We start from the raw sequence: 14,033 nt of genomic DNA, 5'->3' as shown, positions 1-14,033 counted from the left end.
ACATTTAATATGCGGCTATCAAATCTCTGTTATGAGGAGGCAGCTAATAAAGTTGCATACATCAGTGGTCCCAAACCTTTTTCAGGCTAAGGACCGGTTTAAATTATCCAAAGCTTCACAGGGCAGTCCAAATGGGGCCGATTTAGGCATTTTTGAGCTTCCAATCTCTAGGGGGAAAAAAAATTCTTCTAATTTCTTGTAGTAGCATTTTATTGTTTTTTTCCTTTCCCATAATGCCTTTTAACACTTGATCCAGACTGATTTTTTTTTTTTCAGGGCAAAAAAATTGATCATATTTTGTTTTTAAAAAAATCTTATTTTTTTTTTTTTTTTTTTCTTCTTTTTTCTCAACATAAAATAACATTTTCTGTGCTAAAGTTTCTGAACCTAATTCAGCCTTGCTGTAGGAAAATTCTCGTCTGCAGCCCGGTACCAAGTGACCTACGGACCGGTGCCGGTCAGTGGCCCGGGGTCCACTGCCATACACAGTCAATTCATATATTATTTTAAGATGCATTCCAGTGAAAATTGTCTTTTTTGTGTGTTTTTAACATGTTCTTTTTGCATTTTTCTCAGTAGATAAATCGAATTTACAATTAAAACTAGGTTTGAGTATTTCTTGATTCAAATCGCGTTGGATCAGAAAACTGGATGCTAGAAAAAGCTCAGACTAATGACGCAGCTACTTGAATGGGTGTACCAAAGTCTTCTGTGCGAGACATGAGCGTTCAACACTCGTGCTGTAGTGAACTGAGATTCTGCCTCAAAACTAGACGACTGGATTGATTCAGTATTGCTCGTTATTTTTTGCACCGCTAATATTAGCTTGAGGCAAAAAGCTCGCACACGAACACGCAAAAGGTACAGGAAGGAAGGCAGGGTTGCTTTGTGTCAACACAACCCAGAATTGTCTTTCTAATGAACTATTGCCGCTGTGCATAAAGCGTCTTAATTAACGACAGACTTTTTGATTTTGGCTAAAAACTTCAGAATCATAATTAAGATTTCTGGGAACAATTGTGTGATAGAAGAATATATGATTGGAGTGGGACTTTAAAAAAAAAATTTATTAGTGTCTTTATCCGCCACTATTTAAAGGCAGATCCTTGAACATTGTCTGACATTAAGTAGATCTGTAATGTTGAATGGGAGGGGCTTAAGAGTTGACTTATCAGCGCAGATATTTTTTCTATCAGCATCAGCCATTTTTAGTTATGAACTGGTTGTTTTGGCTCAGATTAAGCAGCAGATCTGTCTCCAGAATTGTCCCGCCCACGGGGCCATCTGATTGGTTATGCAAACCACGCACTCAGTCCTCGCTTTTCACACTAGTAGCAACTAGTCACTTTTAATTGTACGTTCAAAAAATGCATGTTTGTCCTCCACTTACTGAGAAAAAAAACCTCTTGGCCTCCTCTGTTCAGCACAACATGAATCACAATTCAAACGATCTGCAAAACATGAAGAAGGTTTTTGAGCTTCATCCGTTTCTAGTGCGCTCATCTTCAGCAAGGTTTCTGGAATTTACAACCTCAAGAGAAACAGTTTGGTTGGAAAACACGCCGATCTACTTTGCTTTTTGCACCACAATCTGTTGGTGCTTAACTGACAGTCAAATTTTTCTCCAATTATTTTTAACTTTGTTTTATTTACTTAATAAAACTTTAGGGAAATTTTTTTTTTTTTTCATCAGAATTTTTATTTGACTTCCTGCACTTTTTGTTTTGGTTGAAACTCATCTCAAAGGAAAATCATTGGATTCATTAAAGTTTTTCTTTATTTACTGTGAACATTTTCAGGAAACTTTGTATTTAACTTAAAGAAGTACTTATAAAAGAGAGGAGCCATTTGACTTTTTAAAAATGTTGTTTTTTTTAAATAAAGTTTATTGTTAGTGTTTGTATAATTCTGAATTTTGATTCCAAACATCAGTTATCAGCATTCTTGACTGCTAATAATCTGCCTAGAAAAAAACACATTGATCTATCTAGTTTGGGACTGTTCAAAAGCTCATGTGTAAAAACATGGTCCACTCATAAATCACAACTGTGTGTGTAAGGTTTTTCATGTGCCGCTGGAGGAGCGCAAGTACAAGGACATCAACCAGTTTGGGGAAGGAGATCAGGCTAAGGTCTGTGTGGACATCATGCACAAGACTGGAGCCCACCTGGAACTGTCCTTAGCAAAAGACCAGGGTCTGTCCATCATGGTTTCTGGGAAGCTGGACGCCGTGATGAAGGCCCGGAAGGAGATCGTGTCCCGACTGCAGACTCAGGTGAGAGGATTAGTTGTTGAAGACCCACATCCATTAAAACCCAATTTCTTATGTGTTCTTATGGCATTTTACTCATGACGGATGACGTATATGAAGAAAATTAAGCTTAAACTGCACATGCGGCTCTTTCATCCCTCCATTGTGGCTCTTTGAGTTTGAAGAAAATCCTAATAAGTTAAATAAAATAATGGGTTTGTAGTTCTGATTAATTTTAGTTTGTTGTGCAGCAAGGGAAAACTTAATAGTGTCAGAGTTCTTAAAGAAAATGGTTTGATTTTTAAATGGTTGTGTTTATATTTGATTGTAAAATGAGAAAAGGATGTAGGTTCACATCATGCTAACAAAACCTTTTTTTGTGTGTTTTTAATTTAAGTAAATCTGCTTCAGCAGAATGAATTTTATTTTGAAAGGAACTTGTATGAGCTGCTGTTAAAAGAAAAAGAAAAATGACATAAGGAAAATGTTAATACTGTTATAAATTTATTGTAAGTATTTGAAAGCAACAATTTTATAAATGAATTGTTCAATAGTCAAAAAGACACATATAGGTTGTATTTTTCCTAAAGTGGGATTTTTGGAGGGGCCTCTGGGCACACGAATGACGGCGTCAGAATCAATCTGTAGCCAGAAGCAGAAATCGTAACTTTAGCCGGTTGCGTAAGAGGAAATGTCCTAAACTTTAGAAAACCCTTTCAAAATGATTTTTTAAAACCTTTACAGAACTATCAGGGCTTACACCTTTGAATATGAATAAATTATGACTGTGTTTTTGTGCTAAAAATGGCATAATCATAATTAAAAGACCACAAGGAAAAGGTGATCAGAGTGGGACTTGCCAAAAAGCAGAGTTGATAAATCCTGAAAAGGAAATCCTCTAATGAAAGTTTGTACGTTTCTTCTGTTGCAGGCCTCAGCTACTGTTGCCATCCCAAAGGAGCACCATCGTTTTGTCATTGGCAAAAACGGGGAGAAGCTTCAGGAGCTTGAGCTGAAAACTGCCACAAAAATCCAGATCCCACGACCTGACGACCCCAGCAACCAGATCAAGATCTCTGGTACGAAGGAGGGCTTGGAGAAGGCCAAGCACGAGATCCTGTTGATCTCTGCGGAGCAGGTGAGCTCTCCTTACAGCAATCTTTCAGATTGGTTTTGTTTGAGCCGACAGACGCTCATGCTTGGTGAATTTCAGGACAAGCGCGCTGTGGAGAGAGTGAACATTGACAAGGTGTACCACCCTTTCATCACCGGCGCTTACAACAAGATGGTAGGAGAAATGACGCAAGAGACCGGCGCCCGCATCAACGTCCCCCCTCCAAGCGTGAACAAGACTGAGATCGTCATCACTGGGGAGAAGGAGCAGGTGGCCCTTGCTGTGGCTATGATCAAGAAGGTTTATGAAGAGAAGGTATGCATAGGAAGTTGACTTTAGGAGTGCTTTGTGGCACAGTGTGACCTGCGAGCGCCTGTCCCTTTGCAGAAGAAGAACACCACCACCATCGCAGTGGAGGTGAAGAAGTCTCAGCACAAATACGTGGTCGGCCCCAAGGGAAACACCCTGCAGGAGATCCTGGATAGAACTGGCGTTTCAGTGGAGATCCCACCGTCGGACAGCAGCTCAGAAACTGTCATCCTTCGTGGGGAGCCCGACCGTCTGGGTCAGGCCCTCACTGAAGTTTATGCCAAGGTGAGATCGCCGCTGCATTTACTGCGTCTGCTGCAGAGACGTGGAGAACGGCGCTAACAGAAGACTGTTTGCAGGCAAACAGCTACACCGTTTCCTCGGTATCTGCTCCCTCTTGGCTGCACCGCTTCATCATTGGCAAGAAGGGGCAAAATTTGGCCAAAATTACTCAACAGATGCCCAAGGTATGTTGATCTTTGTTCTCGGTGTGAAAGAGCCTTCTGCCTTTTGTTAACATGTTTTGATCTTCACACAGGTGCACATCGAGTTCACCGAGGGAGAGGACAAGATCACCCTTGAGGGTCCCACCAAAGATGTTCAAATGGTCCAGAGTCAGATTGAAGCCATTGTTACAGATTTGGTGAGTTTTTCTTCTTTGCAATATTTAATGCTGCACCTCCGCGAGCGTCAAGGTAAATTATGGGGTCAAATCAGGATCAGCTTAAAGTGAACAAAAAAACAGACTGAAAACTTGAAAAATACACATGGTAACTGAAAAAAAAATGGAAAACAAGACATTGTAAATAAAAAAAAATATATATATAAATTTGAAATATATTTTGAAAAAAATAGGAAAATTTGAAAAAAATTATGACTTGAAATAAATCTTGAAAATTTGAAAAAAAAAACTAAAAACTTGAAATAAAAAACCTATACATGTAAAATGTATCAATTGAAAATGAGTTTATCCATTAGTGACAGCTGCTGTTTTGAATTTTCAGCATTTTGTTTTTCTTTCTTCTCTGAGTCTTCACTTGAAGTCCTCAGTTTTACAGTTTCAATTCTGATTTTTGAGTTTTTGCTGCTGAGCTAATCCTAATTTTACATGGGGGCGGGGCTTTGAGCTCATTGGCTACCCGAAAATGCATCCCACGATTCCCCAAAAGGTAATGGTGCTGGACTCCGGCAGGGCTGCCCTTTTATCACCTGTTCTGTTCATAGTCTTTATGGACAGAATTTCTAGGCGCAGCCAGGGGCCGGAGGGGGTCTGGTTTGGGGATCACAGGATTTCATCTCTGCTCTTTGCAGATGATGTTGTTCTGTTGGCTTCATCAAGCCGGGACCTCCAGCATGCATTGGAGCGGTTTGCAATGAAGCGGCTGGGATGAGGGTCAGCACCGCTAAGTCTGAGGCCATGGTTCTCGACCGGAGAAAGGTAGTTTGCCCTCTCTCGGTGGGTGGAGTGCTCCTGCCTCAGGTGGAGGAGTTAAAATATCTCAGGGTCTTCTTCGTGAGTGAGGGAAGATCGGAGCGTGAGATTGACAGGCGGATTGGAGCGGCGTCCGCCATTTTGCGGTCGCTGTACCGGTCTGTTGTGGTGAAAAGAGAGCTGAGCCAGAAAGCAAAGCTCTCAATTTATCGGTCGATCTTCGTTCCAGTACTCACCTATGGTCATGAGCTCTGGGTCGTGACCGAAAGAACGAGATCCTGACTACAAGCGGCTGAAATGAGTTTTCTCCGGAGGGTGGCTGGACGCTCCCTTAGAGATAGGGTGAGAAGCTCAGTCACCCGGAGAGAGCTCGGAGTAGAGCCGCTTCTCCTCCGCATCGAGAGGAGCCAGTTGAGGTGGCCTGGGCATCTGGTCCCACTGGGCGGAGGCCCCGGGGAAGACCCAGGACACGCTGGAGAGACTATGTCTCTCGGCTGACCTGGAAACGCCTCAGGGTCCCCCCAGAGTTGCTGGAGGAAGTGGCGGGGGAGAGGGAAGTCTGGGCATCTTTGCTTAGACTGCTGCCCCCGCGACCCGGTCCTGGATGAAGCGGAGGAAGATGGATGGATGGAAGTATGAACAGTGAGATAAAAATGAGAGAAAAGTGTAAAAATATTCATGTGTTTGAGAAAAGTGTAGAAAATGTGTAGTGAGGAGTCCCCTGTGTCACGCCATGATGAATATGTCCAGGTAGCCAATGAGCAACCTGGACATGTAAAATTAGGTTCAGCTCAGCAGCGAAAACTCAAAAATCAGAATTGAAACTGAAAACGAGGAACCAAGAGTGAAGATGGACGGAAAAAAAGTTGAAAATTCATAACAGCAGATGTTACTAATGAAGACATTATTTTTCAATTGGTAATTTTATATTTATAGCTTTTTTTAAAAATTCAAGTTTTCAGTATTTTTTTCAAATATTCTATATTTTTTTCAAATTTTCATTTTTTTCCCCCAAGTTTTCAGTCTTCTTTTCAAATTTGAACTTCTATTTTTCAAGTTTTCAATCTGTTTTTTGTTCACTTTGAGCTGATCCTGATTTGACCTCCTAGTAAATGAGCTAAAATCCTCACAGGTGAGTCGTATGGACTACGCTGAGATTTCCGTGGATCCCAAGTTTCACCGCCATCTGATTGGAAAGGGAGGCGTCAACAGTAAGTCGGAAACTTTTGCTGAAAAGTTGGAAGCAGAACAGAAAAAAACAAAACAAAAAATGGATTTTCCTTTTGAAATTGTAGTTAATCGCATCAAAGAGATGCACAAGGTGACTGTCCGCATTCCCCCCGACAATGAGAAGAGCAACCTGATCCGCATCGAGGGGGACCCTCAGGGTGTACAGGAGGCCAAGAAGGAGCTGCTGGAGCTTGCGTCTCGCATGGTTTGTAGAGCTTCGACTTGGACTTGTATATTTGGCTCGCACGAAATGAGAAAAATCTGCGATATGTTTGAAACTGAGATAACGGAATGCTTTGTGGAAAAAATGGTCAAATGGCAACAAAAAAAATACAAATTCACTGTGATAGTTTTATTTCAATATTTTTTAGTTTTCAGCATGTTTTGCATAGTAGCTGTGTTTGGAAAACAATATAAAAAATCACTAAACTCGCGGTTCAGATCGTGTAAAGGTTTAAGAGTCACAGTTGGGATCATTTTTTGGATCAGTAAAAGGGGAAAAAAAGACAAACTAACTAGATTAAAGCTAAAAATATATATATATTTTAAACATTTTACAACATATATTTTTAACTAAACATATAGGACTTGATGTCTGTCATTGGACAGATCAAAATTAATTATTAATAAATGAATAAATAAATGAGTGTATTGTCTTGTGGGTTCCAGATGACCCTTCTCCCAACCTCAATGTGTGTAGGATAGTGTGAGGGTTACTGTGCAGGCTTATTGTATATCCATGATTACATATTTGTGGTGCCGCTGATGGAGGCTCAGCTTGTCGTGTCTTTGTAGGAGAATGAGCGTACAAAGGACCTGATTATCGAACAGCGTTTTCACAGAGCCATCATCGGGCAGAAAGGGGAGAAAATCAAAGAAGTGCGCGACAAATTCCCCGAGGTGAGCTCAGACTCCCATCTTCTGCTTCACTGGCTCCCTAAATGTCATATTTAATCCCCCTGATTTGTTTCAGGTCATCATCAATTTCCCTGACCCAGCCCAAAAGAGTGACATTGTTCAGCTGAGGGGACCGCGAACCGAAGTTGAAAAATGCTCCAAGTTTATGCAGAAGATGGTGGCAGAGATGGTAGGCACAGTTTCTGAGTCCACTCATGCATATAGATGTGAATTGGTTGTACGGCTCAGAAATGATGAAATGTTGTGACTTTTCTTCTCAGGTGGAGAACAGCTACTCCGTCTCCGTCCCCATCTTTAAACAGTTTCATAGAAACATCATAGGAAAGGGAGGCTCAAACATCAAGAAGGTGCCAGCATATATTTAACTGTGTCATTCATGCTGTTGCTCGGTCTTCATTTCAATTTTATTTTTCAATTTCACCTCCAGATTCGAGAAGAAACAAACACCAAAATCGACCTGCCTGCAGAAAACAGCAACTCTGAGATGATCCTCATCACTGGGAAGAAGGTGAACTGTGAGGCGGCCCGGAACCGGATCCTGGCCATTCAGAAGGAGCTGGTGAGTGGAAGTGGATGCTCCGACTGTTTCCACTTTGCTCTTATTTAGCTGTTTGCTGAATTTCCTTTCCCTCGTTGACTCAGGCAAACATCACCGAGGTGGACGTGTCCATCCCTTCAAAGCTGCATATTTCCCTCATCGGGCCAAAGGGCCGTTTGGTGCGCGCCATCATGGAGGAGTGTGGCGGCGTGCACATCCACTTCCCCAACGAGGGCTCCGGCGTGGACAAGGTTACCATCAGAGGGCCTGTGGAGGAGGTGGAGAAAGCCAAGCAGCAGCTGCTCACTCTGGCAGAGGAGAAGGTAAAAGAATAAATTATATTTTACATTCTGATAAGAACTTCCTTTAAACTCCTCCTCCAATGAAAAACCTGTTTTTGAGTCGTGGATGTGAGGCGTTTTTCTTCTGAAAGAGAACAAATGTATTCAGTTATTTTGTTTTTGCATGTCAGAGTACTTCAGTTAGTGCTGCCACGATTGGCCGACTAATCGACTATACAATTAGCCATAACTTTATATTATATGGAGTCAGAGTGTAGTAAAGTTATAATGGTATTCTGCTAGCTTTTTGGACTATTTTGGCATTTATTAAGATTTTTTAGGCTATTTTGGACTTTAGCTAATATTTTAGCTGCATGCTAGCTGTTTGGCTAATTTAAGCTTTTTTTTCTCTCTTTTTAGGCTATTTCAGAGTTTTGATATTTATTTTGGGATTTTGGTTGAAAATTTTATAATCATTAAAACACCACTGGTAACTTTTTTCTAAAATTAAAAAAAAAATCGTCACTGGGGGTTTGAATGAAATCTGTAAACAATTTCTACAGCAAACGAAGAGTCACACAGTGGAGCTGCATGCGAAGCCAGAGTACCACAAGTTTCTCATTGGGAAGGGCGGTGGAAACATCCGCAAGGTGCGAGACAGCACCGGGGCCAGAATCATCTTCCCCACCCCTGAGGACAAGGACCAGGAGCTCATCACTGTGGTCGGCACCGAGGAGGCTGTGCGGGAGGCCCAGAAGGAGCTAGAGGAGCTCATAAAGAGTTTGGTGAGGTTCAAATCCTGAATTGAAGTCCAACTCGTTTCTGATTCAGACCAAACTTAAGCTTTGCTCCCTTCACAGGACAACATCGTGGAGGACACCATGAATGTCGACCCAAAGCACCATCGCTACTTTGTGGCTCGCCGAGGTCAAGTCCTCAGGGACCTCGCTGACGAGTACGGCGGCGTCATGGTGAGCTTCCCTCGCACGGGTTCTCAAAGCGACAAAGTCAGCCTGAAAGGAGCCAAAGAATGTGTGGAAGCAGCCAAGAAGCGGATGCAGGAGATGATAGAAGACCTGGTCAGTGCATGAAGCTCTGTCCTCTTCTGTTTAATCTGCCTCCCGCTTACCTTCCTCTGAACCTCTCTCCCAGGATGCTCAAGTAACAATGGAGTGCGTGATCCCCCAGAAGTTCCACCGTTCCATCATGGGTCCGAAGGGCTCACGGATCCAGCAGATCACCAGAGATCACAATGTGCAGATAAAGTTTCCAGAGCGTGAGGATCCACAAGGTGAAGAGGATTGAGCTGGAGTCGACTTTACAGCATTCACACTGTTGTGATTCTGCTGTTTCTTTCTGTACATTTTTCACCACGTAAAAACTCACACTTTTAGAGATTTCAGCATTCTTGAAATCAGAACGTTCAGCTCGTTCAGCACAGTAATGCTTGTATTTTTGGTATTCATAAATGTTACAGTTTTTGAAATATTGAGCAAAATATGCTCCATAGGAAATGAAAGAGAAGTTGCTCAAATCTTTCAAAAACTTTGTGGACTTTGAAACTTGTGTACTTCTGCAAACTTTCAGTTAGACAACATTTAAACTTTAAAGGTTTTTTAAGGATAATTTAGAGTTCAGTTAATATTTCGGGAACATGCTATTTTGGCTAATTTAGACATTTTTCCAGGTTTTTAGGCAATATTTTGGCAACCTTTCAGCTTCAGCATTTTCATTTTATAGCATTCACACTAGCATTATCACAGGTAATTCTATATGTCTAGTTTACAGACGTATTCTCCTTTTTTTTTTTTTTGCGACAACAAGTATTTAACTTTCCTTCAGCAGCAGCTCAAGCAGAGACTCCTGCACAGGAGAATGGAGAAGCGAACGGTGAACTGAAGGAGCCGCTTGATCCAGAAGCCCCCAAAAGGTGTGACGTGATCGTCCTCTCCGGCCGTAAAGAGCGATGCGAAGCTGCCATCGAAGCCCTGAAGGTTGGAGATAAAGAAGAACTTTGTTTTTCATAACACTCTGCAGCTGCTTTTTCTGAACCCTCTTCCTCTTCTAGGCTTTGGTTCCTGTGACTATCGAGGTGGATGTGCCTTTTGAGCTTCACAGATACATCATTGGACAGAAAGGAAGCGGAATTCGCAAAATGATGGATGAATTTGAGGTTGGTAGAGGCGGTTTGGCGTGGGAATGAGGGAGCTTTTCTTTGACGTGACTGGAATGTCTTCTTCCTTGCAGGTCAATATTCAAGTGCCTGGTCCTGATCTCCAGTCCGATAAAATCGCTATCACTGGTTTGGCCAGTCACCTGGACCGTGCCAAAGAGGGGCTGCTGGTGCGCGTCAAAGAGCTGCAGGCGGATCAGGAGGATCGGGTCAGCATCCACTTGATCAACATGTTTGTTAGTTAGTGCTAACTTTAAAGACTGAAGTGTTTCTAATAACCAGCAGCTTTCTTTAAGATTTCTCTTGAATTGCAGCTCCATAACACTTCAGCTGCAAAAGCTTTGATCTACTCTAGACTTAGTTGTGTTACATGAAGTCTTTTTGAACTTCCACACAGGCACTAAGGAGCTTTAAGCTGACCATCACTGTGGACCCCAAGTATCACCCCAAAATCATTGGCCGGAAGGGAGCCATCATCACAAACATTCGCACCGAGCACGACGTTAACATCCAGTTTCCAGAGAAGAATGATGAAAATCAGGTGCAGTGTGTTGAATTTGAGGAATACCTCTATAGATTCAGTATTTTAGTAGTAGTGATTCAGATGAAGTTGAATCATTGTTTTTAGAAGTTTCTTTATCGTCCTCCAGGATCAGATAACCATTACAGGGTATGAGCACAAAGCCATAGCAGCAAGAGACGCCATCCAGGCCATTGTAGATGAGCTGGAGGAGATGGTGTCTGAGGACATCACGCTGGACAGCAGGGTCCACGCTCGCATCATCGGAGCTCGCGGCAAGGGCATCCGCAAAATCATGGACGAGTTCAAGGTGAGAGAAGTGGAAGGACTGAAGGCGTCTACACAGATGGTTTTCATTTGTTTTCAAACTTTTTGGTAACTATTTAGGATTTACATTTGTTTCTTCATTCACTTTAGTTTTACATTAAAATGTATTTAAATGTGGAAGAATTGGTTAAAAATGGAGCTGGAAGAAACACAAACTATATCCATATCAAAATCATAATCTCTACTATGTACGGTCAAGTATTATAACCTTTGAAAACTTTGTACTGCTCATTCATCCATCACTATAGGGCAGCCCGAACACATAGTGCTTTCAATATTAAACAAAACTTACTTATTTTATTAAGCATTCTTCTGGACACGCACTACAAGTTGGTTTTCTTTGTTCTCTTCTGTGTGTTTTTTTGCTGCTTGATAAAAATATTTTGTTTTTTTTGGATTGTTTTTTTTTTCTTATTTTCCTGGTTTGTCATCCACAGGTGGACCTGAGATTCCCTCAGAGCGGAGCTGCAGACCCCAACCTTGTCTCAGTGATCGGTCGCCCTGAGCATGTGGATGAAGCCATCGATCACCTCCTGAACCTGGAGGAGGAATACGTAAGCTCCTCTTCTCGCCCCGTCAGACTCCTGAATATGACTGCCACGGTATTAAAATAGTCGACGGCTGAGTTGATAGTGGATTAGTCTTTACTTTATATTATATGGAGTCAGTGAGTAGTAAAGTTAAGAAGTTATAATGGCATTCTGATAGCTTTTTGGATTTTGGCATTAAGGATTTTTTAAGCTATTTTGGAGTTTAACTAATATTTCAGCTGCATGCTAGCTATTTAGGCTTTTCGTTTTTTTTTTTTTGTTTTTTTTTAGGCCAAAATTTTGTCAGAGTTCTTAGCTATGAATTTCAGCATCTTCAGCTATCAGCATTCACACTAGAATTATCGCAGGTAATGCTATATATCTAGTTTTTAGTTTCAAGCTAATGATGGTTGAGATGTGCGCTTTACATCCAGTTTGCGCATGACAAGATTAGTCGACTAAGTGGAAAAATTAATCTGATTGGTTGACTATTAACATAGTCGTTTGTGGCATCACTACTCCTGGTTAACCCTGATGTGGTCTGAACCTGTCAGATGGCGGACGTTGCGGAAAACGAAGCAAAGATGGCTCACATGAGGCCACCTGGTGGTAGTGTTGCTGCTGCCGGCGGCGGCGTCTCCGACGAAAACCGGGGTCCATCCAAAGGTTTCGTGGTGAGGGAGGCTCCCTGGGCTAACACCAATGAGAAAGTGAGTTAGGAGAAACCTCATGGGGTAACAACCATCCCCAGCTTCATTTCTAACCCCCTTTTTTGTCTTTTAGGCTCCTGACATGAGCAGTTCTGAAGATTTCCCAAGCTTTGGAGCTCCAGTCCCAACCAAGACCTCACCCTGGGGACCCAAACGCTTTTAAGCCATGCTGGTACAGATGGACCCGAGTCTAACCGGTCACAATCGTCCCCGTCATCATTCCCCCTCTGGGCCTGGACTGACTGCTGACCCTCCGAGTCCTCAGTTCTGACAGTCATCCGTTTCTGCTGGCCTTGGCCTCCAGTCGTCGTCAACAAGTGCTTTGGGACGCTGTGGTTGACGCGAGCGTTGTCCCTGCATTTAAAAACTGTCTTTTGCTTGAATCGTGTGACCGGTGATGTGGTTGCGTCTGCAAAAAACAGATGTTTAAATGTGGAGTGAAGCTGACGGTGCATTTGGTTTCACACTGCTATACCAAATTCTGGTGGCCAGACATCAGTTTATTCTCGTTTCCCTTAGTTGCCTTTGCAGGAAATTCAAGAACATCTGACCAGTGAGGCCAGACTCTGAATACTAACCCCGCCCCCTCTGCTTCATCCATGTAGCTGAGTGAAGTGTCAGTTTTGTACCCCCAAGTTCTCTGTTGTGGTTGTCCCGTTCACCCCCACATTTGCTTGTAACTGTGCTTCTGTGAACTTGAAAACGTGGCATCTACCTTGCAGCCTTATGAGCTTTTGGGGGGCGGCGGCGTTCGTCAGCTTGCTTTCAGCCACACAAACTGCCAGATGCTTGGAAAAGATGCCATAACAAAACTTTGTACAACACTAGACATTTAACCTCACACTAACTGTTGAATGGACTTTTCCTAAACATCTGATTCAAAGACTACGCCGACTGTTTCAGGCAGAACAGCAGAATCTCTCGTGCCAACCGTCTGTCCCGTGACGTCCCGTGTTCCTCACCTTCCGTTTGGGGTCAGTGTCCAGTCCCTTCGTCTTCCAGTTGCTATGCAGGTCCAGCTGGTCTGTAGCAACGGTCCTCCCCTTCTTCTTTTCAATCAGCCTTACAGCTGGAACGATAGAAACCAGGTAGAGATGCTAATCACCGTGTCTGTAATCCTCTCGGACTCTCACCCACGAACACAACAGTGACCTTTAACCTTCCAGTGAACACTTAGCTTGTTAGCTGCTAAACCATCGCATCTGTCTATCCTGGTTTCTATCCTTCTAGCACAGAAAAAAAAATATGCAAATGCCATCAAAGTGAACGGTTATGGATCACACTGGAAAAAAAGTCCAAAAATCAATAAAAATTGAAAATCCTTTGTCGTGTGTTGGTGTTTTCTAGGATGTAAAACCAAGACGTTTACTTGAAAGCTGCATGTTTAACAGCGATAGAAGGAATCTCCAGCATGATTTTTGTTCAAATCTATAGTAAGATGACGACTTTGTCCATTAAAGTAACTTTAAAAGTTAAAAGAGAATACATTTTGACCAAATTGTCCTTTTAAAAACGTTTTGCATTTTCTAGGCTGTCTGCATGATTTTTAGGTAACAACTATAGGAAGGCCACTAGTTTATCATTTTCCATGAAGTTTCAGTGTAACTCGGTGAAAAGTACCTTAAAAACGTAAAAGATTCGTTAGATTTTGACAAAATTGACATTTTCTACACTTTTTGGGTTGTCAAAGCTGAGAGCAT

The 14,033-nt window shown here is 42.2% G+C and overlaps 2 protein-coding genes across 3 annotated transcripts in view; one reads left to right on the top strand and one right to left on the bottom strand.

Moving 5' to 3' along the window:
• farp2 (FERM, RhoGEF and pleckstrin domain protein 2) overlaps positions 1-2,276 on the bottom strand; it is a gene marked incomplete in the record, with an annotated part of 71,463 nt that extends 69,187 nt beyond the window's left edge. Inside the window, 1 exon segment of the mRNA XM_024258921.1 lies at positions 2,177-2,276.
• Positions 1-13,657, top strand: part of hdlbpa (high density lipoprotein binding protein a) — a 22,015-nt gene extending 8,358 nt beyond the window's left edge. The window contains exons 5-28 of one of the 2 annotated variants that reach the window (XM_024258920.2): positions 2,060-2,275; positions 3,183-3,389; positions 3,465-3,680; positions 3,753-3,959; positions 4,034-4,141; positions 4,213-4,317; positions 6,239-6,317; positions 6,402-6,541; positions 7,132-7,236; positions 7,310-7,423; positions 7,515-7,601; positions 7,682-7,813; positions 7,897-8,115; positions 8,637-8,858; positions 8,934-9,152; positions 9,226-9,364; positions 9,919-10,067; positions 10,142-10,246; positions 10,321-10,455; positions 10,644-10,787; positions 10,897-11,076; positions 11,531-11,647; positions 12,178-12,333; positions 12,407-13,657. In XM_024258920.2, coding sequence (XP_024114688.1) covers positions 2,060-2,275; positions 3,183-3,389; positions 3,465-3,680; positions 3,753-3,959; positions 4,034-4,141; positions 4,213-4,317; positions 6,239-6,317; positions 6,402-6,541; positions 7,132-7,236; positions 7,310-7,423; positions 7,515-7,601; positions 7,682-7,813; positions 7,897-8,115; positions 8,637-8,858; positions 8,934-9,152; positions 9,226-9,364; positions 9,919-10,067; positions 10,142-10,246; positions 10,321-10,455; positions 10,644-10,787; positions 10,897-11,076; positions 11,531-11,647; positions 12,178-12,333; positions 12,407-12,496 — 3,591 coding nt within the window. In that variant the 3' untranslated portion in view covers positions 12,497-13,657. Of the gene's footprint in view, positions 1-2,059; positions 2,276-3,182; positions 3,390-3,464; positions 3,681-3,752; positions 3,960-4,033; positions 4,142-4,212; positions 4,318-6,238; positions 6,318-6,401; positions 6,542-7,131; positions 7,237-7,309; positions 7,424-7,514; positions 7,602-7,681; positions 7,814-7,896; positions 8,116-8,636; positions 8,859-8,933; positions 9,153-9,225; positions 9,365-9,915; positions 10,068-10,141; positions 10,247-10,320; positions 10,456-10,643; positions 10,788-10,896; positions 11,077-11,530; positions 11,648-12,177; positions 12,334-12,406 lie in introns of both variants that reach the window. The other variant, XM_024258919.2, reaches the window with a different exon arrangement.
• The last annotated feature ends 376 nt before the right edge of the window (positions 13,658-14,033 follow it).

The sequence above is a fragment of the Oryzias melastigma genome, linkage group LG4 (assembly GCF_002922805.2).
Source record: "Oryzias melastigma strain HK-1 linkage group LG4, ASM292280v2, whole genome shotgun sequence".
Lineage (NCBI taxonomy): Eukaryota > Metazoa > Chordata > Actinopteri > Beloniformes > Adrianichthyidae > Oryzias > Oryzias melastigma.
This window is presented reverse-complemented; position numbering and strand designations above follow the sequence as displayed.